The sequence below is a fragment of the Pseudorca crassidens genome, chromosome 20 (genome assembly GCF_039906515.1).
Source record: "Pseudorca crassidens isolate mPseCra1 chromosome 20, mPseCra1.hap1, whole genome shotgun sequence".
Lineage (NCBI taxonomy): Eukaryota > Metazoa > Chordata > Mammalia > Artiodactyla > Delphinidae > Pseudorca > Pseudorca crassidens.
The window spans coordinates 27,009,187-27,034,076 of NC_090315.1; the positions used below are offsets into that span (position 1 = coordinate 27,009,187).

Genomic DNA, 24,890 nt, shown 5'->3' on the forward strand with positions numbered 1-24,890 from the left:
TCAATTTACAATTTTAGTCAAATAAGTATTAATTTTTAGAAACTAAAGTAAGCCACTGAATTCTCTCTTCTGTGTACAGAAACAGCCCTTGAGGAAATTTTTTTGAAAAGAACCTCTCCCTCATCATCAAGGACTTTAGACTATATTGTAAATGTGGGTGTTAAGAAAAGGGGTTGTGGTCCGATTTCAATTTTTAAAGAGATCCCTTTCACATGTAAAAAGATCAAATACCTAAATTCTGCCAGAGTTAACTGGCTCCTCCTCTTGCACTGATTTCTTCCCGAAATGTACTCCCTGAGCAGCTCCACGGAGGTGAACTTGGCCTGGGTCTCCGTCCCTGTCCGCAGGCACACTTGGAGCAGCCCACTCAGCTGTGGAGGGGGCGACAAGCAGCCACAGTCAGAGCCCTGTCTGCCTTCAGGGCCGGCTTGTGAGTCACCCCTTCCGTCTTACTCAGGACCACACCAAAAGCAGGCCTGCGTTCCCAGCCAAGTGTCCAGATGTAAAGACACTCCTGTTGGGGTGTTTTGCCTTTAAACACTTCCTTTGTATTTAGAAACAAATGGTAATTATATTCTCCCTGGCACTCCAGATGGGCAGAGTCATCCCATCACAGCACTGCTCAGGCACAAGCTTCTTGGTTGGAGGGGTGGGGAACTGCTGTGAGCAGGAATTCTCCCAGGGCCTCCGCACTGCTGGAAACCCAGCACTTGCGGCCACCTGGTAGGGTCCTGCACCTCTGTGCCCTCCCCGATTATCCCACCTGCATCCTGGAAGCACCTGAAACCTAATCACCACAGGTATCAGAAGTGGAAGAAAACCATCAAGCCCAACTGCTTGCTTCAGACATGAGAAACTCTAGGCTTAGACAGTGGCCTGCTAAGGTCACCCACCTTAGGCCAGGATCCCCCAGAAGCCAACCCTGAGATTTGAGGGCAAGCAGGTTGAATGGAGGTCCCCCCAAAAGATATTCCACATCCAAATCCCTGGGACCCTTGAATGCTACCTCATTAGGAAAAGTGTCTTTGCAGGTGTAATTAAGGACCTTGAGATCAAGCTGGGTTACTTGGGTGGACCCTAAATCCAACAAGTGTCCATATAAGAGACAGAGGAGGAGGAGACATGAAGACAGGACAGAGATTGGAGGGATGCAGCTACAAGCCCAGGAAGCCAACAGCCACCAGATGCCGGGAGGGACAAGGAACAGATTCTCCCCTAGAGCTTTCCAAGGGAACATGGCCCTACAGACACCTTGATTCTAGACTTCCAACTTCCAGGACCACAAGAGAATACATTTCTCCGGTTTTAAGCCACTAGTTTATAATTTGTTACAGCAGCCCTAGGAAACACCTCCAGGAGGTGGACCCCAAAAGTCCCAGTAGGAGCTGGGAGAACTGAGGCACAGAGGAGGAGAGTCCGGATAGGCTTCACTGTGGGCAACTGAAGCTTGACGCCCCTGGGGGTCCTGGGAGTCCGCACGGAACACACCTGACTTGTCCCGAGGATGCGGCTCCATCTCCCCTAACTCCCTGCAGGCATTGCGGAGGCGCTGGGAGGACTCCCCATACCGCAGGTGCAACCTGCCTCAGCCTTGAACTGAGCACCTTCCCGCAGCAGTGGGAGGCCAGCTGGCCTGCCCCGGAAGGGGGGCCACCAACAGCACCTGCCTCAGTCGCAGGGTGGGCTAGTGGGCTGGAGGAAGGACCAGGCCTTCACTAGGTGAGCAGTGACTGGGTGCCGGCACAGTTGGGGCTGGTTTCCCAGGGGTGAACGTGATAGACAAGACCCCTGAAGCCCCAGGGCTTGCATTCTAGTGGGCCGGCGGGATGAGACACAGGCAATGTCAAGGAACCCTAAGAACGTCAGTTATATGGTAAGATGTGAAAGAGGGGCTAGGGCTGGGCTGGGGCGTTACCTTAGTTGGGGTGATAAGAAGATGGTGTGTGCTGAAGCATTCATGATAAGAGGCTGCCAAGCAAACTCTGGGTAACAGCAAGTGGCCTTAACAGGAAGGAGGCAGTGTGTCCTGAGCAGGTGGATGAGGTGAGAGCAGTGTGGGTCCCGACCCTCCGAGAGCTCATCTCAGTGGGCCTCCTTGTTGCCTCCCAGCTTTACACATGCCACTGGCTTCCCATTTCTCTTAGGGCACTGGCTTTCAGCTGGGGTGATTAGGAACCCTGTCCCTGGGACATTTGGCAATGTCTAGAGACATTTTAGGTTGTCACGACCTTGGAGGCGGGAGATTCTACTGGCATCTCCTAGTTAGAGATCAGGAAGACTGCTGACATCCTGCAACACACAGAACAGCCCCTGTCAAAAAGGATTATCTGGCCCAAATGTCCACAGTGCTGCAGGCGAGAAAGCCTTTCTTAGAAGACAGGTGACACCCCTGCCCACGGCTGACGGAGCCCCGCCGACCCCTCATATCGTATTCTCCACCACCCTGCTCAGGCCACAGGAGCTTCTGAGTTCCCCAAAGGCACCAGTCTCCTGCCTACCCCCAGCCTTCCCTGGCCCCTCAGACTGAAGCACTTCCTTGGCTCCTTCTTTATCAAATTCAGGTGTCAGCTTGCAAGTCACCTCCCGGCAGAGGCCTTCCCTGACTATATGGGGGTCTAATGCTGCTTCCCCACTTACAGTCAATTACCCTGCTTCATTATCTTCATAACAGTTCAACAGTTTCTGAAGTCTCCTTATTTATTTACTTGCGCACTTATTTATTCCATCCCACTTTGTATCCCTTTATATCCCACTAGCATGTAAGCTCCATGAGTGCAGAGACCTGTCCAGCTTGTTCACTGCTGAACCCACAGCAGCTGGCATGGTTCCGGCTCCTGGCAGGTGCTCAGTGGACACGTCTGCTGAGTGAATGAATGAACTCTGCTCTTGAGAAGGGCATATAAGTATTTTGTTAAGTTCAAGGGTATCAGCTTCTCAGGGCCCCGGGCAGCCCTCCATGGGGTTAGAATTCCCTTATCAGCACAGTGCTGGCCCCAGGAAGTGCTCATCCTCGTCTGTGATGTTATGTGATGTTACTTTGCACTCACTTTCTGCTCTGTGGGACTTCACACCAATCTCTCATCCACCTAGGGAGTCTCCTCTGTTCTGAAGGGAAGCTCTGTCAGCTGGATTTTCTGTATTCTCCAAAGGGGGGCTAATGCTCAATAAAGCTCCAAAGCCAGCTGGAGGGGAAACACCCCCTAGATCTTGAGGTGTGCAAATTCTCCAGCCTCACAGGAATGTTTGAAAACAATCTCATAGAATGCTGGTGATATATCCCAAGAGCATAACCTCAGTTGAGGAAAGCGGTTTCACTTGGACCAAGTAAGGGAATCTATTCAACATCATCTGTTTAATATTTTACTAGGTAACAACAAATAAAATCATCCATCAGGGCTTCCCTGGTGGCGCAGTGGTTGAGAGTCCGCCTGCCAATGCAGGGGACGCGGGTTCGTGCCCCTGTCCGGGAGGATCCCACGTGCCGCGGAGGGGCTGCGCCCGTGAGCCATGGCCGCTGAGCCTGCGCGTCCAGAGCCTGTGCTCCACAACGGGAGAGGTCACAACAGTGAGAGGCCCGCGTACCGCAAAAAAAAAAAAAAAAAATCATCCATCAATGAGGGAAACTGCCTACCCAAGGAAAACTCATTTCCCTCACTTAACATAGAGTCCTGAGCATATATTTGTTCCTCTTCCTTTCCAAAATATTATTAAAATGATAGTACAGAGATTGCAAAAAGGAATAGACCGTTAACAGCAAGGGGCTTGGGAAGAGATATCAAGAGATATCATTGAAGGAGAGAGTTACACATTTCTGGAAGATGGAAAGAGGATGAAAGCCTTTTGATAGGATGGAGGCAGAGTGTGCTGCAGGAGCTTCCAGAACCTTCTTCCAGCAGAAGTCAGAGAGGCTCTAGGTAAGAGAAGGGGTCCACAAAGAGACAGACTGAGGTGGCGTATAGACAGCTACTCCCGTTGGGCCCATTTCCTGCCCCTCCTCATCTTCCTCCCAACCAGAGGTAGCTGGGCAATTTATCCCTAGGCCAAAACACACACACACACACACACGCGCGCGTGCATGCACACACACACACACATGCACACACACACACACACACACACACACACACACACACTTCCCTAAAGAAAGTGGATAAATGACTTGGGGATAAATGGGGCTCCCAGAATAGTATCCTAGATAAAATCTCTTTAAATCTAGCCTTTGGGTGTCTGAAGGCCAGCTCTCTGGCTGCTTTCCTGAAGTGAAGCCAGCCTGTGGAAAAGTCCAACCAACCTATCCATAGTTATAAAACGTCCCATCAGGAGAGACCTACCAAGGCATATACAAAGGCAGATGAAAACATGAAAATCCAACCAAGTTTCTCTGCCTTAACCACAAATGGATCAAGAGACATATGAACAAAACCAATGGCATGAAAGAGCAAGAACCAGATGAACAAACAAACAAACAAAAAAACTGATCCTGGAAAAAACAGGTATCAGTCAAATAAGAAAGGAGAGTTTAAGAAAGGTGAGGAGCTGTAATTGATATCCTCAGAGAGATTAAAAATATGTTGCACCCATTTTTAAATGATTTGCTTAAAAACTCAGAGACTAAGAAAGAGTTTGTGGAAATTAAGTATACGAACATATGATCTTCAAATTCAAGAGAATGGCCGAATGACAAAGCAAAGGAAAATTCCCAGAATAAAGATAAAAAAACAAGAACATGGAAACTTTGAGATGAAAGAAAGGAAACATAGAGGACTGATGCAAGAAAACCAATATTCAACCAATATTCAACCAATATGAGTGACAGAAAAGGAAAACAAAGGGAAAGGAGACAAGGAAATTATCAAGAGGAGAAAAAGGAATAAAGGAGGAAAAGGAGAAATTTTTCCACTTGAAGAGAGATTTGACTTTATTCTGTTCCCAGTCTTGAACAGAATAAGTGGAAACAGACCCCCACTCAGACTCACTGTCCTGGAATGTCAGAGCACCGAGGATAAGGACTGCATGGGAACAGCTTCCAAAGACAGACGTGTGAGGTATGTAACAAGGAGCAGATGCAGACTCAGATTGGTATCAGACCCAGATGACGTGGGTTCAAATCCTGGCTCTCACACATGCCGGTGTGTGATTCTGACAAGTCTTTCTGGACCTCAGTCTCCTCACCTGTAAAACCGGGATTATGGCATCCCTACCTCATGGGTTATTGTGGGGATACATGAGTTAATTTATGTAAAGAACTTACAACAGTGCCTAAAATGACATGTGTTTCCCTATTATCATTATTATTCCCTATTATTATTGTTTCCCTGTTATTCTTATTTTTCAAAAGAAAACACCAAAGCAACCAAAAAGAGAAGTTGGTGATTATTTGTCATGGACATCATGGTTGCCCCCCAGCATTCCTTTCCCTCTCCCCATTGTGGGGCAGCGGTGTGTGACATGAGAGCAGCATGGGGTATGACTCCATCCTTTGGCCTAAGCCAGTCATCCGCACCCCATCGAGCCACAAATTAGTTTGGGGATGCCTCAATTCATCCAGTGAAAGTAAAACACAGGGCTTTTGTTCAGTGTCTGGGGCAGGAAACGCTTTTCTCCTGCTTCCTTCCTGCTATAGTCCCCAGAGGCAGCCAGTCACCATTGCACAGCAATAAAGAAAGTCATCCCAGAAGGAGGACAAACTCAGGGACCATGATCCAACTGTGCCTGAAGCCCATACAGCCACCAGACCTTTTAATGATGTGAACTTCACCACGGAGCTCTCCTTATTGTTTAAACCCGTTGAGTTGGGTTTTCTGTTATGTCCATCTTCCCTGAGACACTCTATGCCAGAGCCTCCAGGCCAGGCCCAGCCTTACACTAGGTGTTACCTGGATGATGTAAGACAATGACAAGCCTTCGGATGAAGCACTGATAGAGGAGAAACTCAGGGTCACCAACAAGGTCACAATGAAGGTGATGATGTTCATGAGGATGTCCATCCTTAGAGCAAACCACCTGAGAGCACAGTTAAAGTACAGGAGATGGCTGCAGTTTTCATCATTTAGCATCTGAAACCTAAAATTAAGAAATCAGACAAAACAGGAGGTCAGGCTGTGCTTCCACAGACTTAGGGTTAGGGCTACTGGAGAAATAGGGCAAGAGGAATTTTTACTCAAGGGCCAATGCATTCTTTTTTTTTTTTTTTTTTTTGCGGTACGTGGGCTTCTCACTGTTGTGGCCTCTCCCGTTGCACAGCACAGGCTCCAGACGCACAGGCTCAGAGGCCATGGCTCACGGGCCCAGCTGCTCCGCGGCATGTGGGATCTTCCCAGACCGGAGCATGAACCCGCATCCCCTGCATCGGCAGGCGGACTCTCAACCACTGCGCCACCAGGGAAGCCCCCAATGCATTCTTATATAGGAATCTCTTACAAAGATGAGCATATATTCATACTCTTTAAAATCTGCTGCCATGGGCATCTTTGATTTGCACGTATTTTGAGAAATCCTACATGGCAGTAGCATATGGTGCTGAGTGGGCTCTTTCTGTCTTTCCCAGAACTGGCAACTGGAACCCACAGCTGAGAACAAAAGGGGCTGAGAACCTCACACTCTACCTCCAAAGGACCGCTGTCTTGGAGGTAGCCACCCCCCAAAGGCCCTGTGGAAATGACCGTTGACCCCTTTGATCTATACAGGGTGGGAGGTGAGGAGATCTCAATGTTTGTGATGGCAGAGGAAGGAAAAGAGGGTGCTGGATTGGTTCTCCTCCCCAGTTCAGGGAAAGAAGAGTCAAGGCAATTGTTTATAAAGGTGGAGGGAAAAAAAGAAAGCTGACATCTTGTACACCTGCTGCGTGTCCCCTGAGCCGAAGAGGAGAAGGAGCACAGGGCAGAGCGACAGAGAGGTGACACCGCCGAGGGATGAAGGCGAGACCCAGCCCCGGAGCTGCTCGGTCCCCAGATGTACGGAAGGTGGGTCCTGCCCGTTCCTGCAGTTCCTAGAGTTGGGGTGCAGAGGGAAGATGGCATGTGAGGCTGCAGTCTTGATGCCACACTGATCGGCATGAGGCAAGAGGCACCACATAAAAGGAAAGCAGTGTGAGGCTGCCAGGCGGAGCTCATGGGAGGACCCGCCAGAGCCTGCCCATCGGCAGTGCCCAGCAGAGCGGCTGGGGACCTGGGTCCCGTTGGGGGCTCTCCCCTGCCACACCTCATCTGCACCGGGAGCTGGACCAGAAGAAATCAGCAGCAGAAAGGAGAATGACCTGGACAGGGTGGTCACCTGAGGATGTGTCCTTCCCCACCTCCATCCCCCTGCACCAGCCTCAGAGAACCAGGCTCAGGGAAAAGGGAGAGAGTGTTTAAAAGAAAAGACTGGGTGCTTCCCAGCAGTGACCCTGCCCCCTTGCCCGACACACAGAGCAGCACAGCATGCCCACGCCAAACCTCTGAGCAGATGGAGGGTGGGGGGGCTGTGACCTGAGTACCTTCAAGATTGAAGTTTTAACTGGACTGAGCTAACCATTGACCAGAAGGGACATTAATCACAATTGCTACTGAAGGTTCCCCTGACTTACTGGGAAAGGGGCTTCATCAGAACAACTGGTAGAAATTATTAGAATAAAAATAAAAACTTTCCATGCTTAAACCCCTAAAGAGTTGAGATTCCTCCATTGGTGCAGTCATGACATCCTCGGGCATTGCTGCTCCATCCTGTTCTAAACCTCCTCAAAGGATTCTGGCTGGAAGCCCCTCTGACTACCCAGGCTGGGCCCTGTAGCACCCTCCTCTCTGTTTCCACTCCAACTAATTTTTCCCAGAGCTTAGTTAAAATATTCTTCCAAACACTTTGGTCTTTCTACCATGTCTCTAAAAAGCCTACAAATTCAACTGACAGCTTAAGTGACTTAGGAGTCATCTGCGGTCTTACATGTGTGGTTGGTTAGGTTGTGCAGAAACAGAATCACTGGCGGGGATCGAATTGGAATTTGACCTCGGACCTTTTTTTAGTGCTGTAGCATTTTTGTCTGTTCACAGAAGCAGTACAAGTAAGAAGCCCAAGCCCTCTGGAAACTCCATGAAAGGAACGAAAGGATTAAAAGAGGGGAGAGCCCATCAATGGCGTAGGGCTCAGCTCTCCTATAGGATCATTTTGGAAACCTTGGGGGAGAATCTGCAGGAAGACAAGGATTGAATCTGTTCAGTTGGTTGTGAGTTGATGAATGGCCCATGACCAGGACACTGGAAGGGTGGATGTGTGATGCAGGACTCTTGATAGATGATGTTCAGGTCACGCCAGTTAATGGGGCTAGCTGCTGACTGAACTAAAGACAGGCCGGGGTGCCAGGTACACACTGAGATTGTGGGTGGTCGGGAGAGAGAGACACAAACTTTAAAGTGTGTGTTAGGATTTTAAGGAGGGAAAGGATGGGGGTGGAAAAAGATCATCTATGTGGCAGAGAAGCCATAGATTCACCAAACTCCATCTTCTTTTCCTCCTATGGCCACAACTGGACTACATTTCCCAGCCTCCTTTGCAGTTAGGTGTACCCATGTGACTGAACTCTGGCCAATGAGTGTGCAGAAATGATGAGTGCCTTCATTGGGGTCCTCCACCCACATCTCTCCTCTTACCTTCCAGTTAGACCAGAGGATCCTGGAAAGGTCCCCAAGGCCCTCAGGATGGAAAAGCCCCAGATGGAGAGAGGCTGTGTACCTGAGTGTGGAGCAGAATTCCCTACCCCTGCCCCATGGACCCCCATTCAGGTGTGGCTTGAGGAAGAATAAATACGTATTGTGTTAAGCCCCTAAAATTTGTAGTTGTTTGTTACCACAGTGAGCCTACTGTGATTGATACACACTAATTATATGTGATTATATGGTGTTTTAGAAGTTTGGAGCTGGAGGACTCCAGAGAAATGTATTAATCTAGTCCCGACATTTTAAAAAGAAGAAAACTGGTCCATCTACGAAGTGAGATGTAATGTCTTTAAAAATGACTCTTACAAGGAATATGTAATAACATGAAAAATGCTATTTAAAAATAAAACAAGACAAAAGTGATTATAAATGCTTCAGAAATAGAAAAAAAGAAAAGACTGGAAGGAAATACACAAAAATATTAATAGGATTTGGGTTGGGGGCCCATGGGTGATTTTTTTTTTTTTTTTCTGTTTTCTCCTATTTTCCTGAACTGAACACATTTTACTTTTAGGGAGAAACAAATAAAACACATAAAACCCTGTACTGAGGTTGTCATTGGATGAGCTCGAGTCTTTGGGGGCCTCGGACACTGGAGAGAAAGGCCTAGTGTGTGAGGGGCACCTCTTCCGTTCTACTGGCTCTCCGTCCACAGTCAGGCCGCGCCACCCAGACTTCCCTCCTCAGGGCCAGAGCAGCTGGCGTTTCTGGGCCTCCCGCTGGAGCTGACAGGGAGCAGAAGCCCTGGGGCAGGCCCTGCCCAGGACTGACTTGCTGACGCAGTCCTCCCTCTTGTTGTAGGCGTGGATGGTTCCCAGGCCCTGCATGGACGAGGCTACGTGGGAGAACCAGGGGGACCAGCTGACGCTCTCGACCTTCTTGAGCTCCTGGACTCCTCTGTGAAAAATGCTGCGGGGGCTTCCCTGGTGGTGCAGTGGTTGAGAGTCCGCCTGCCAATGCAGGGGACGCGGGTTCGTGCCGCGGTCCGGGAAGATACCACGTGCCGCGGAGCGGCTGGGCCCGTGAGCCATGGCCGCTGAGCCTGCGCGTCCGGAGCCTGTGCTCCGCAACGGGAGAGGCCACAACAGTGAGAGGCCCGCGTACAAAAAAAAAAAAAAATGCTTTGGGAAAACCAAGAGTGGCCCAGAGGGCCCCAAATGGGGTCTCCCAGTACTCCCCACAGCTCACACAAATCCAACTGGGCACTCAAGACATTTAAGACGGACGGTGCTATCTAACCAGGGAGGAGGGGCTAGCCCGCCATTCTCCTCTTGGGGGGGCCCATCCCTGTGTGTGAGGGTGGGGGTCTCAGAAATTTGAGCCACTCCTTCCTGTGGTCTCAGTTCTGAAGGCTTCTTGCAGCATGTGTCTCGCTGCACGAGCTGTGACTCTCTTCTTTGAAGACTAGTGTTTTTCACACAGTGCAGCCCCTAAATACAAGCCAGCTACTTCTGGGTACCCGACCAAAGAAAAAGGGATCTGTTCCAATCGTGGAGGAAAATCTGGATCTGGTGTGTCAACTGCCAATATGCGATCTTCTAAAGACATTTTCTAAGGTAATTTTGAACAACATTTGAACATTGTCACCTCAGGAGCTGATTTTAAAACCAAATGCTCCACGGGATGTAACTCCCCCAGGGCCCCGGTGAGTGCGAGACCACTGCCCTCGGCACGCACATTGGCAGCTGGCCCGGGACAGCGAATCTGATCTGGACTCCAGACTCAGCTGACACTCACCCAGGGGAGAGGAAGGGAAACCTCATTCAGAGCTCAAGTGAGTTAGTTGGAAACATTGGGTAACTCAGTCTGGCTCAGCCTGATCTGGCCTGTCTTGTAGCAAGAAGTAGGGGTGCAGGGCAGAGAAAAACTTTTTACTAAGTAAGTCAACAGCACAGAGGGGAGAACAGACAGGAACAATGGTCAGACAAACACACAGATTACAAAAACAAACACCAGCCCAAGGAATCCATTTTAAGAAGTGGCACCCAGGACCTGTTATGGTTTGTAAAGGACTTGCAGAAATTATCTGTATTTGGTCGCTGCAATAAGCTCTTGATCTGGACACTGAGGCCCATGGGTCCTTTCTCAGAGTCACGAAGGAGGCAGTGGGAGACTGAAGCGAGAGCCCGGCTCCCTCAACTCCCAGGGCACGTGTGCTAGTTCCCATGGCGACGCCAGCTTCGGCCAAGGATGTGGAGTCAGCCTCTCTGACCATGCATCCCTACACGCACATTCCCCACTGTCTGTGGCATCATCTGTGGACTTGATCCACAACCTTGAACCATCCAAAATCAAACCGGTAATCTTGATCACCCCCAACTGCGTCTCCTCCTGTATCACTCATATCTGTCTTCACAGCACTCCCCATCCTGGACTCATCCTTGGCCTCTCCCATCCCCCAACCCCAACGGACTATCTGCGAAATGGCTCCCGAATCCACCTCTTTTCTGTCCTGACTGCTGCTGCCTGTGTCTCAGTTCTCACTCAGATTCTATACTGCAAGAGTCTCCAATCCTATAGCCGTGTCTCAATCTTTCTGTAGCTTCATCCACCCTCCACACTGTGCAATGGCCACAGCAATATTTCTAAAACTCAGCTCTGAGTGTGAAGTTCCTGCTTACAGGTGGACGTGGGTCTACGATTTGTGGGCTGAATCCTTGCAATCTGGGCACCCTCTTCAAGACCCTCCGTGTCCAGACCAGGGCTGGGCACATTTAGGAATGTGATAAACATTTCGTTGAGTTTTATAGAAACTCAAAGTTTGTATAATATTGTGTCCCATTTCTAATTTACAAGACACTTATTGATCCTCTGAGAACCCTTGCAGAACAGGCGAGGCGCATGTTTCGATGATTACCATTTTAGAGATAAGGAGACTGAGGCCTGCAGCGTTCCTCTGACTTCTCCAAGGTCCTCCAGCTAGTTTGGCAGCAGAGCTGGGACCCTGTTGCAAATTTCAACTGATTTCCAATCCTTAGCCCTCACGCAATACCCAGCAGGCTGCCTGCTGAGAACTCCAGCTCGCCCAGGGCGAGGCAGGGCCTGAGGAGCTGGGTTTCCTGGAAAGCTGGGACCGATGCTGCCCTCCTGCTTTCCCCCAGGGTGGGTGTGAAGGTGGGCACGGGGACCCCTCAGTGCCAAGCAGTCAAGGCCTTTCTCTCACCACATCAGTGGCCAGGTGGGGCTATTTCTCAAAGCTCGGAGAGACTGGCCTCCTCTATCCTCCAGCAGCAGGAATGGCAAAGCCCAGCGGTTAAGAACATAACAGCAGGTAGACAGCAACCACGGTCGCTCATTTCCTGGCCTGGGACCAGTGACTTAATCTCCCAGCCATATCCACCCTCAGCGTTGCTCTGAGGCTCAAATGCCAGATGTATGCCGAGCACTTAGCACGTCACCAAAATTCAACGTGCTCCACCATTCAGAGAAGACAGCAAGGACTCAGTACCACCGGATACTACCGGGTCACTGCACAGGGTTAACCAAATATGCATAGGTTTCGTGTGCTCCTCTTTAAATCATGCACTGACCTACCGTAAAAGAATGAAGAAGCCTACAGCCAGGCCGGCCAGGACTAAAAGGACAGCAGGAAACACAGCAGCCAGTACCACGAGGATAAACAGCACCATAAAAAACTGCTGCAGAAAGTTCTCGGCATGAAACGGCAGCCTCACATCCAGCTCGTTCGTGTCCTCGGAGAAACGGTTCATTAGCCAGCCGGAGGGAGTCCTGTCAAAGAGACTCATCGGGCTCTCCAGGATCTGTGGGCGACGATGGAGGGTCAGGGGCTAGGTGCCTGTTTGGTGACCCCCACCCCTGCCCCGTCCGGCGCTCCCTGGGGCTGGGATCGCGAGCCAGGCCTGAGGTTTTTTCTGGGGGCCAACACAATGTGCCAGGCCGTCCTGGGAAAGCGAGAATGAGGCCCTTTCTCACCACCACCGTGGATGAGAGTGACCGTGGAGCGGTTCAGCCTCCTTGGAGGAGGGAGGGATTTTTTGCCCAGGGCAATAAAAGGCCAAGTTCCCCTGTGTGTGTGTGGCGGGGTGGGATGGGGGGCACACCTGTGTGGTCCGGCCAGGGCCCTCCATGGCAACAGCGGAATGAAGAGGGGGCCTGATGTCCTCAGAGCTCCTTGGAGCAGGAGATGCCCTCTGGCCTGCATGCGTCTGCTCCAGGGCAGTGTCCCAGGGAGACCTTCGTGACCACTCACACCTTCACCCCCAGCCCTGCCTGGGCCCATGACACACCCACAGCTCCCTGAAGTTTGCCTTTGCAGTTGATAAGTAGATACTGGGAGACTCTTCCCAGACTCGACTATAAGATCCGTGAGCAGTGTCCACCCCAGAGCGGAGCACAGTGTCTGGCACATCGCAGGTGATCAATAAACCCCACTGACTGATGTACCGATGCACAGGCAGCCCCTGGGGCGGAAGAGGGGGAGCCTGTACCTTGTCAAACACTCGGTCGTGCTGTGAGAAGGATGCCATCAGCGTGGTCTTGGTGAAAGTGAAGCCTTGGCTGATACCAAACACCAGCACGGACACCATGCTCCCTGCGTACGCCCACTGGTACACCCTCGGCCCGGTGTCTGCCTGCACCGGGCCCACCTCGCACGTGCTCATGATGCCGTGAGGTCCACACGTCATCTTGGGAGGAAAACAAGAGGCACCAGGAATTGATCAACTGTCAAAAGAATGGGAATTTTTCAGAGAATCTTTCCAGGGAGAAGAAGCTAAAAAGGAGTGCATAATGGTTAAGAATGAGTCAGCTCCCTGTGGGGACTCCTGAGCTTCGCATGGTCCTCCTGCTGGGCCGCTGGGCCCCCAAGGGCCCCTGGCTGACGAGGCTCAGCACAGTCAGTGAGAAAAGCGGAGCAGACAAACCAGACTTGTACAGGGCAGTCATCTCAGAAACCAACTGCACCTCAGGAGGCCAGAGGTGATGCTGGGCCAGGAAAATCACAGAAGCAACAATATCTGGGTCCCATACGCTGGCCGAGCCACACTCAGGCAGCCCAACAGGCCAGGGAATCAGAAACCTGATGGCAGAAACCACCAGGCCTTCAGGGAGACTCAGGAGCTTCTCTGTGTGATGGGCCAGCGCCCCCCCAGGGCCCTCTGCCTTTCCTTTTCTCAGGGTGCACCTAGGAGGGCGCTGGTCCACTGCCCTGGAGTCGGCGGTGGGGGGAGGGAGCCTGATGAACCAAGGGCTCTGGGAGGATTCAAGGAGACCACACTTGGCTCCATCTTGCACGAGGAGAACACGTGTTTTTGCCTGCATTTCTGGAGGGAGGCCATCTCCTCCTCCTGAAAAACTGGCAGTTTTGCTTTTCTCTGAGCCATGTGCTAAAAGTCAAGACTGCCTTTGGGGAGCGAACAAGCATCTTTCTTCTAAATGCCATTTTGCTTCTTACAGCAATAGCGGAAACGTAAACCAGAGGCTGATGGATGAACATCCGTAAAAGCAAAAGCATCCCTGGGGAGCTAACTGACCAAAGGACCATCTTGAAGAGGAGGCTTCGCTGCGCTGTGGGCTATGCCCCCAGTGTCTGGTGGTGGCGCCAATGCGTGGGTCAGCCGTCATTGCTGCTGCCCAATTAGAATGGCACTGGCCTACTGGGGAGGCACCACGCGTAGGGAGAGGCTCCGCTCCGACTCACCCCTTGGGTTCTCCAAGGAAAGGGCTCTTCATGAGCAAGCAGGGATCTGGGGGGCATTCCAGAGATGGCTCTCTTTTTGCACAGAGAAGGCCACCCCTTGGCTTCTCCCCTTGGGACTGGTCTCAGGAAGCTATGCCAAACTCCAGGAGGGCAATTGCATCCTCTCCCCTGCGCATGTCTTCCCAGGACCTCCTCCCTTTGGTTGTCATAGCAACAGAACTGTACCAAAATGTAATCTTGGAGGATGGGCAGGCAACCCCACAGCATTTCCTGGGGCTCCAGGAAAGCTTTGAAACCATAGGCCAAAATCTGGGAGAGTTTCCAGCAAGCTTGAGGGAGAGCAGATTTATCCGTCCTTCCCAGGAGGGGCTTGGCCTAGATGAGAGCTTGGGAGGCAGAGAGAGGCCCCCCAATGGCCCTACAGCACATCCAGGGACCCCCGTCTGACTTTTGAATGTCTTATCCCTGTAGGGGAGCAGAGCCAGGTAGAACTCTCTGACACCAGACAGTGTCCGTGACAAGATGCCAGTTTCTCTTCAGAGGCAAGAAGACAGAAATCTGTGTTAGGCTTCCCGAGCCCTTCCCAGACACTCCTCAGAGGTGCCTTACAACAGAGGTCACAGAACTGACCCTATCCTGCATGTGCACAGCTCCAGCCACGCTGCATTGGCCTGGCACAAGCTTTTCAGCCAATCCTTTAACATTTGAACGTGGCACATACAAATTTGGATGCCCTGCTTGTCTTGAAAAATCAAAGGGGATTTCAGGAGTTGAGTTGTGTAGTGTAAGCAGCTGACCTCAGCCTCGTGGAGAGGGCTGTGGAAGGCTCATTGTATGGTGTTCAGACTCTCCATCAGCAACTGACTCAGCATTTCCCAAAGCCAAAAGGGAACTCAGCGGTGAGCCCTTGTTTAACCAGACACCCAGCCACACGTCGCTGAAGATGGAGCTGCCGATCATCACGAGGAAGAGAGACCACGGAGAGAGGAAGTACCCTGCAGGGGAGGATAGAGGGCCAGGGGTTACAGAGGCCAGGGGGCTGGCGGGGACTCCTCTTCCTTGGGTCCAACCCTGGTGGGAAAATCAAAGCCTGTAGGAAAATGGCCTCTACCCCAGGAACCACTTTCTAGGCTGATGTGACAAGTCTGAGTGTTAGGTCCCTGAACCCCCAATGGGAACATCTGTTCCACCTGGTTGGAACATGGGTCCAAATTGTCAACATATTAAAAAAAAACACCACTATTCACTTTAATAGATATGACTCAGTATTTTAAAACAAACAAAATCCCAGTCTTGCTGAGGGGAGACAAGGAACGAAACGCTCAGGGATGTTTTGCTCATGGAGATGACTCTTGCACTGAAGGCAGGCAACGAGTGGGCGGCTGCTGTCCTCAGCGATTAGAGAGCGAGGTTACAAGAACCACAGCTGGGTCACGCTGCTGCTCACTTAGTTTCAATAAAGAGAGTCTGGCAGCTTTAATGGAGATAAAGGATGATTCCATTTAAAAGGCTGTTTTATCAGACTTTAGATTTTTAGGAGGAAAGAATAAAAGCGCTGATAAATGACCCTAGCATAAAGAGAGTCATTGTTAAAGAAACCATAAAACATGAACCCAACAGTTTAAGAAAGAATTTTTTAATGCAAATTAAATCAAGAAACCCGTTGTTTTCTACCGAACCTCCAGAAGCCTTAATGTACGTGTGATAAGTTTTCCAGGTCACGGTTCCTCCCCGGGGGGACTCAGTCTGGATGAGCTGGTGCAGAGGAACGGTGGGGACAAACACAAGTCCTGCGGCGCTCCCGGCAGGGCAGGCCCCCTCCCGACCACTCCCGACCACCACTAGGGCCAACTGCCATCCTTTCTTCCACTAGCCCTATGCTTTGAAATTTCCAGCATACTTTTGCTCATTTTGTTTTATTTGGTCCTCATTACAGCCCTGTGAGGCAGGTGATTTTCAGTGTTTTGAGAAATATATTTATTAAGCACCAACTACGTGCTCAGCCCTGGGGAGACAGGGGTTGTCTTGATCTAGTTCCGCAGAAGCAGATCCTAAGAAGAGGATGTGAACGCATGCAGTTTACTCCAGAGCTAAAGGGTACAGGGAAAAGAAGGCAACAATAAAAGGTGTCTCATCAAGGCAGCAGCACCCGTGGGCGATGGGAGCTTAACCCAGCACAGGGAAATCTCAGGCTGGGACAGAACTACAACTCAGAGGTCTTTCTCGTGATCAGCGGGATCTGGGATGTTTCTACACAAACTCCCGTTGGCTGTTGGGTGAGGGCTCTCCCCAGGGGCTAATGCCCCAGCGCTTCTACCTTGACCTGCAGCTGGCAGCTACGAGAGAGCCCCAGGCAAAGGGATGCAGTTATGGCAGCTGGGTGTTGGGTTGTGTGCGCAGAAGTGCTAAGGGCACCCGCACCATCTACTACAGGGCCAACAAGAAGGCATCTACCATGGAGCTCACACCATGAGAAGAAACCTGGGGCATCCTCCCAGGTGGATTCCTGATTCCCTCCACGTGGCTGTCCCAAGTCCTCTCCGTTTCCCAAAGGGTGAGGGCAAATGACTGTCAAGCTCTCATTGAAACAGCTTTCAGAGGTGCAGGGAGGCTGCCTAAGAGCTCCCAGAAGCCAGGGTTGAATGCACGTCTCTTCCCTCTCCTACACAGAGGAGCATGAAAATGTCCACTCCAAAGCAGCATGCTGTAGTTATACCTGCTCTTGTAAACAGAGATAAATAGAGCCAGACAAGGGGGCCCCCCTTCGCAGGGCTCTCTGCATCCTGTGCTGGCCAGGAAAACTGTCCCATCTCAAAGGCGCCTCCACGAATAGAGCTGCCATTATCCTCTCTGCCTGGGAACCCTCGCGCTTCTTTGAAATGTTCAGACTGACTTTCACTCATTGTGTCTCCCTCTGGGGCTGCAGCATGAGGGGGTCACCTCGATGGGTCGGCAGAGCCTAACGAATGGCACCCTAGAGCGTAAAAGGAACTGTCAGATCCCCTCGCAGCCCCCGCCCAGTCAGCCGTGCTGCTGATGCTCTGCTCACCTTCGCTGCCCTTGGAAAATGCCCTCGTGCCAGCCCAGTGGGCTGTCACCTTCAACCCTTCCCTTCCTATAGCTCTCAGAGCATTTAATTTCACACTTTCCCTTTCCTCTCCAGAGAAGGGGCATGAGGAGGAGAAGAGGGGCAGGATTTACTCTCCCCACAGGACCCCAAATCCTGGAGCTGGAGCTTCCCTGGGAAAGCGTGGAAGAGACTACAGGCCCCCCCACTTCAGCCTTGGCCGCCTCCAGAGTGATAAAAATATATTGTCTTTCCAAATGGGCACGCATTTGTCACAAGCACCATTAATGGTGCCAACTTTCATCGATAAGAAGACTCACATTTTTTCCCTGCATTTTAGCATCTCTGAAATCAGGATGTGTCCCATTCGGTAGTATGCCACATCATCTAATTGGCAGAGACTTTTCTTAGTGCTACATAAAATGATGGTGCTCTCAAAATGGATGGCATCTTAAATTTGATCAAATATGCTAAGGGTTTTTCTCAGCTACACAGTTTTGAGGGACCTTGCTGTGGGCACTTTGAGCTAGGGGTATTTTGATCTCTGCCCTCTCAGTGCCCAGTGAGGGGCAGGGCACAGAGTAGGTGCTCAACAAATGTTGACTGGATAAAGGGATGGAAGGCAACAGAGTCTAAGGAGGAGAGACAGCTCGCCAAGTTTATCTCCCACATCTCTCCTCTCTGCCTTCCTGGAATTGCCTGATGCCCTCGAGCCCAAGTCCTCCCCTTTCCCCTCCTCGTCACCAGAGTGTCCCTGGCAAACTCCTACATATGCTTAAAGGACCAGTCCAAAGTTCACCTCCTCTGTGAAGCCCTCCCTGACTTCTCACTCCCACCCCAGCTCCCCATTACTCTTATCACAGTTTCCCATGATTATCCTCTTGCAGGTGGCTCCCACCAGACCAAAAGATTCCGAGGACAGGGGCATATTTTCTTTCTCTCCCCAGCCTAGCTTAGTGCCTGGCACATAGTAGAATGTTGAGTCCTTTTGTGGAAAGAATGAATAACCTTATCCCACCTCAGTCTCTTCACGGTTGCACAATTCTTTCTCAATGCTCCCCATAAAGACTGGGAAACATCTCCTGTGTGCACTTTTGCGTGTAATTAATCTCTGTGCATTGCTTTGATCTTTCCAACTAAGCATCATCATCATCATAACAAAAACTACTGAGGGTTACTATATGTCGGCACTGTGTTATTCATTCTATGTACAGTTTCTAATGTAATTTTTGCAAGAACCTATGCAGTTGGTACTCTTATTTCCCCCATTTTATGGATTAAGGAACTAAGGTTCCGAGTGGCCAAGTACCTTGCTTCAAAGTCATAAAACTAGTAAGTGGTTGAGCCAGAATTTGGACTCAGGCAGTTGAGCCCCAACGCTCACACTATAGTAAACCACATAATTCTAGCTGCCCCAAAGGACATACAGTGTGCCTACACTTCTCTGTCCCAAATGGTAGGTGCCCAGCAAATAGTTAAGAGTATGTAACTGAGGGAATGAAAAGTAAATACCTTTTATGTCTACAGACTCTGATTCTGTTTCAGGTTCTTTTCCATCATGTTTCTCATCTCTGGAGCCAAAACTAGGGTGAGAAATAAGGAGAGATCTGTGTCCACTCGTGAGCCATGGGTGATAATAGAGGCGTGATTGGAACTCTGATTGTACCAGTTTCTTCATCTCTCTCAGCAGGGCTCTCCTTAAGGGCTTCCACCACTGCTGCATCCTAAATGTGCTCAGGATCCTGGAGACAAAATGAAATTCCTCTGAAAATGAAATGAAAGAACTTCTCCAGGCCAGAAATCATGAGGGAAGGCACCCAATCTTTTGCACCCAAGGCCGAAGAGTTTTACCTTGAATTTCAACCCTCAGAGGTTGTGAATCAGTTTTGCATAGAGTCCTCTCTCCTCCATTAACTGTTCCCTTTTCACAGATCTCTCCATCTTCCAACAAGATGACTTCGTCACGACACTCCAGGAACTGCAGAGGTATTAAAGCAATCTACAACGAGCTCCTGCCTTGGAAGAGAGAGAAGAGATCCGTGCCAGACTCCCGTTCAGCAGCGTCCCAGGCTCATCTGGGCCAGGGGTTCTCAACCTTGGCACCACTGACATTGAGGGCCATATAATTCTTGGTTGGGGGGTGGGGTGGGGTGGGGACTGACCTGTGCATTGTGGGATATTTAGCAGCCTCCCTGGCTTCTACCCACCAGATGTCAGGAGCACCTCCTCCCCCAGGTGTGACAAGCAAAAGCGTTTCCAGACATTGCCCAGTGCCGGCTAGGAGGCAAAACGGCCCCCAGTTGAGAAGCACTGATTTAGTGCCCATGGGTCTCATGAGTATAAAAGAGACCTTTGGTTGCCACCGTGAAGCATACTGAGGCTTCCTTTGTTATTGCTTCCTATGTGAGCTGCTGTGCTGAGAAATCTCATCATGGAGACTTGGGAGTATGAAATTGACAAAGTCCCTGCAGCCAAGGTTTGGTGGAGAGGGGAAATATGACCTCAGAGATGGCTTCCCTCTGTTGTAACATTACAAGCCCACCTCATCATCCTCATCTAGGCTACAGGTGATGTAGCCTACCGTGCAGTCTCCGGCCTCCAGGCCTCACTACCTGGCCTGAGGAGTTTACACCAGCTTTATCTGTACAATAAAAATATAGCCACATTTCATGATAGCATCCTACATTTTGCCCAAAGCACTTCTGTTTTTCTAATTTGAGTTCCCTTCATTTCCATAACACGCCTGAAATCAAAGAGTTGCTAAGAGGAGTTTCCTTTCATTTTGGAATGAGACCAAGCTCTCCCCATAGGATCAGCCCATCTAGGGGCAGGAAGACCCTCTTAGAGGTGGACAAGATGCTGTGAGATCTAAGATGGTTCGGCCAAAACATGGCCTTGAAATACAGGTCTTTCCCCTGTGCTTTGGGGTTCGCCCAAGGTCAAATCTACCTTTGATGCTCTTGATTGAAACCCTGAAAGAAGTAGCTGCATTCAGTCATTGTGCATCTGATTGGGTTTGTGGGGAAGAGGGTGGTGCCCCAAAGGCCAAATGACAGCAGTTTCGCTTGGCTTTGGACAGCTCCAGCCTTTCTGCGTCCTTTGTACTAACTGCCCTGTCCACTTTCCCAGACAGCCCAAGGAGGGACAGTCTGGCTTTTAATGTCCAGTTGAGACACTTTCCGACAGAGCCATTTTCCTGAAAATCACCTCTCACCTTTGCACAGCATCTTCTAACTTTCAAAGGCCGATCTCGTCTCCTATCTCTCAGTCTCCCACAACCCAGTGAAGAAAGCAGGCAGCATTATTATCAGCCCATTTCTCAGATGTGGAAACTGAGGCACAGATGTAAGGACACACATTCCAGCCCCTGAAGTTCCTGGTGCAGCCCCTCTGGCCAGCAAGCTCCCAGTTCTCTCCAGTGAGACTAGGTGTAATCTGAGCAGCTTTGTTCTGCAAACTCACGAAATCTGGCCCTGGGTTGGATTTCAGTGGCAGGCCAGCGGCCTCATTTCATTTGTTTCCTCAAGTAATAGAAAGGCAATCGTCCAGCCTGAGCACCGGGAAGCATACAGATTGCCTGCGGGCCCCAGAGTAAAAGCAGCCCGAGAAGTGTTCTGGAAAAGCCCACAGGCTCCAGGTCCGGGCTCTGAGCGCCTCCTCCCCAACAATTGATGGCCAGACTGAGACTCCAGTGCCATCTGGTGGCTGCCTGTATTTTTCAACACACAAAAAGTAAGATGAAATGACCTTGGTGAAAAATAGAGTCTCTGAGGCCTCCTGGGTTCTTGCCTGAGTTCATACCGCTGGTGAGTGAGGGTCAGAGACTGGGCCAGGGCCAAGGTCACATTCTCCCCCCTTGAGGACTCCTGCAAAGACAGCTCTGACCCACATCCGTCAGGTGCCAGGAGTCTCCCTGTGCACCCCCAGGACTCCAGGAGGACAGCCCTCCCTGCTACACATGGTCTCCAGGGACTGGACCCTTGCACTGCAGAACTGTGGTCACCATATTTAGCACCCTAGATGGGCGAGAGCCCATTCCCAGTCACCTCATGGGGGCCCAGAAGAAATCCAACCTTCTCGTCACCCTGGTCCCTGCCCAGCAGAGGAACGAGGAGGTCTTGTCTGCACCAGCCCAGCTGGATGCTTCCTGGAGGTGACAGATGCCACTCAGAGGAAACCTGAGCAATCCCCCCACACAAAATTCAGATGCTTGGAGCTTATTCTGAGGTCTCTAGCTCTCAGCAAACAGAGGCAGAGGCTGGGGGCAAAGCCACAGGTATAGGAAGGCCTGGTTTTCCTAGGTCTTGAAGAAACTTTTTCCTCTTTGGCCAGCCCTTCTGGCCACTGACAGAGGAGGCTAAAGATGCTGGCTACAGCATCCTGTAGCCATGGCAACTTCATTTGCTGCCAGCTCTCATCCCAGCTTGACTTACCTTTGCAAAGGCTGAGAGTCCTGCCTCTTACCCCTAGTTTAACGTTTCCCCACAGGTGACAGGAGAGTCAGAAGACAGGACTTCTGCTGCCTCTGTTCCAATTGACCTCTCATTACAGGCCAGTCCTGTGGGCTCTCTTCTCCTGCAGGGGACGCACACGCATGTGCATGCACACGCATGTGCACGCACACGTACACACACACACAGAGCACATCTCTGGGGAGTCACTGTAGGACAGGGGTCACCTGGCTTATCTCAGGGTAGAGAGGGGTCCTGGATTCCCACCAGGCATCCAGAACCCTTTACATGGGGCTGACACTGTAAGAACTGTCCCCACCCTGCCAAATTCCCAAGCTCATTCAGGGGATTCAGTCAGTCCCTTTCCTGGGCAATATTCATGTTCCTAAGCCTGAGAACGTGGCTCTGGGCAGGGAGAAGCTTCTTGCCTTAGTTGTGAAGTCCTGGTCTCCAGCCTTTTTCCCCTGGGGAGTGATGCCAGGGGTATCTGGGCCTCTCATCAAGGGATCTGTCATCCCCTGCCACCTCAGGCCTGCCCAGCCCTTGCGGGAGGAAAGGTTGGTCTAAATGTTCCTACCCGACTTCCCATCTCCCCACCGTCAGTGGTCCAGAGCTGGAGAAGGTGCCCCATGTCCACCCCATAGGTAGGGGTCAGTGGTCCAGAGCTGGAGAATCTCCCTCTGATGGAGGAAAGGTCTTGGCCCCACTGAGCCCAAAGGTAGGGCAACAGAAGCCATGCACAGAGAGGAGCAGGCAGGGCCAGGTGCGAGCCAGGATGGCCGGGGACGGTCACGGTGTCTCCTGTGCACCTCTCCCCTTCCCTGACCTGGTCCAGGTGAGGACAACAGGTTTAGGCAGAGGAAGAGACTCTGTGAGCATCAAGTACCGCACCCGTTTCATGACCTCATGGGTCCTGCTGGTCCCAGTCACCTGCAGCTGGTGGGTCACCAGGACGACGGTCTTCCCCCTGAGCACCTTCTCAATGCACTCCTCAAAGATGTGCTTCCCGACATGGGCGTCCACGGTCGACAGCAGGTTATCCAGCAGGTAGATCTCATGGTTCAAGTAGACGGCTCAGGCCAGGCTGATCCTCTGCCTCTGCCCCCCAGAGAGGTTGAGGCCCTGCTCCCCGATCTGCAGACAAGGGCAATGCTACTTACTTACTGTCCACCACCAGACTCCATTCCCCACCCTGCAGTCCTTGGGGACCAGGAACTTCCTGAAGCTTCTCTAGATTCTTCTGCAGACTGCTCATCACCCCTTTACAGGAACCCCCTGGCCACACCAGTTACCCTGGAAAGCTCCACTTCTGCAGGAAGCCTGGTGGGCAGTGGCAAACAGGGAAAATTCCTTCCAGTGTTGAGTGAGGGGCACCTGGCTCACAACAGTCCCATCCCAGTGCAGTCCTGTAGGGAGGGGCTCCATCTTGACCACTAACACCAAAGGGCATTGTTGAGCAGGAAGCTCTGGGCAAGTGGACAAGTGAACAGGAAGGAAAACTGTCTGGGAGAAGAGGGACAAGGGGTCTCTCTTTGTTTACCTGTGGATCAACTCCCCGCCCCCACTAGGCAAGTCTAAGCTCCAGGAAGATAACAGACATGTCAGCCTTTTTCGTCATTACATCCCTAAGGCCTGGCACCACACCACACAAAGTGAGCCTCCAGGAGTTCAGCCAGTTGTTGTGCTGAGCACTGGGGCTGGACACATGAAGTGGGACCAGAAAATTCCCCTGTCTACTGGGAACTAGCATCTTAGCGGTGTGGGGGGGGGGCGGGGGCGGTTGCTAGTTATACACATAATAATGGCACAAAGAAGAATTTAACAAGTGCCAACTGAGAAGCATAAACTAAGTACTTTGGGGCAAATTACTTTAGACTCTGGGTCTGGGGAAAGTCTTCCTCAAGGGTATGGATTTGGGGTGGGAACTTGAAGGGTGGCAACTGGCAGAAGCAGAGGTCTAGAGCCTGGAAGGCGAGCGCACACCTAGGCAGGCAGGTAGGGGTGGGTGGAAGCAAACGCTGGCAGGAAGGCCAGGGCTGCAGTGGCTGTGACGGCCATTTCTTTGATGCAGGTACACGGAGGTACCAGCAGAGAATGACAATGTGCTCTGAACTGGGCTTTCTTCAGGATGCCTCATTCTTTGGGCTCCTGGGCAGAGTGGGAAGACTGTGCAGAGGGTACACTGGGATGGGAAGACAGAAGGTGGCCCGGTGACTCCCCTGGGTCACCTGAGTTGGCAGGCTCAGCCCAGGACCCAGCCAGCCCTTTAAACAAAACCCTGGGGGGCAATGGTTGGAGATGATCCTTATACTCCTGGGCGGGCAGGGCCAGTGAGGCAGGAAGGGGCCCTTGGGCCTCCAGCCACAATGCTGTACCCATGACCTCTGTCTTAGGATGACAGAGCTGGCCCAGGAGGTGAGGAAGCACCTTTCGCCAGAAACCTTCCCTGAGATGACAGGCAAATTGGAAGTGACCCCAAGAGTGACCAGGCTGAGCCCAGCACAAGTGGAGTTGGTGTCACATCCATTGTGGTATCTCCCAAGAAAGGAGCCAGGTGGAGAATGCAGAACGGTAGAACCTGACTTTCCCCACATTTCCTGGGATCTTTCTGTCCTCTGGGGCACACGGACATGAAGGAGCTGGTGCCTGCAGAGCTTCAGCCCATAGGACCTGGCGGTTGAGCTGCCATGAGCCGCTGTGGGGCTGAGCTCTGGGTTTGACTCACCTCAGTCAGGTCTTCGTAAGGTGGGGTGCTCAGGTCCACCTGAAGGGCACAGACACGAACCGTGTGCTGATACCTGTGGGTGGAAAGCTAGAAGTCAGCACGGTGAGAAAGACCCCACGTCCATGCAGCCCTAGGTTGCTCCAAAGGTGCGCTGGTGCCATGGGCAGGCGAGGAGGTGGCTGATTGCTTGGTCTTTGATGTCCAAGGGCAGCTTCCCCTTGACCTCTGCCCCGCTTACCTGATGCAGAGTTGACTTGGGAGGGCCCCTCTGCTCACAGGCTTCCCACCATTCGAGAAA

The 24,890-nt window shown here is 51.4% G+C and overlaps 1 protein-coding gene across 1 annotated transcript in view; it reads right to left on the minus strand.

Moving 5' to 3' along the window:
• Positions 1-24,890, minus strand: part of LOC137215761 (ATP-binding cassette sub-family C member 12-like) — a 59,360-nt gene that overhangs the window by 6,312 nt on the left and 28,158 nt on the right. Inside the window, 13 exon segments of the mRNA XM_067721409.1 lie at positions 287-371; positions 5,877-6,063; positions 9,462-9,599; positions 12,225-12,451; positions 13,139-13,338; positions 15,249-15,344; positions 16,029-16,124; positions 18,935-18,985; positions 19,083-19,158; positions 19,268-19,331; positions 19,333-19,394; positions 22,798-23,001; positions 24,593-24,665. Of these exon segments, the coding sequence (XP_067577510.1) occupies positions 287-371; positions 5,877-6,063; positions 9,462-9,599; positions 12,225-12,451; positions 13,139-13,338; positions 15,249-15,344; positions 16,029-16,124; positions 18,935-18,985; positions 19,083-19,158; positions 19,268-19,331; positions 19,333-19,394; positions 22,798-23,001; positions 24,593-24,665 (1,559 nt within the window).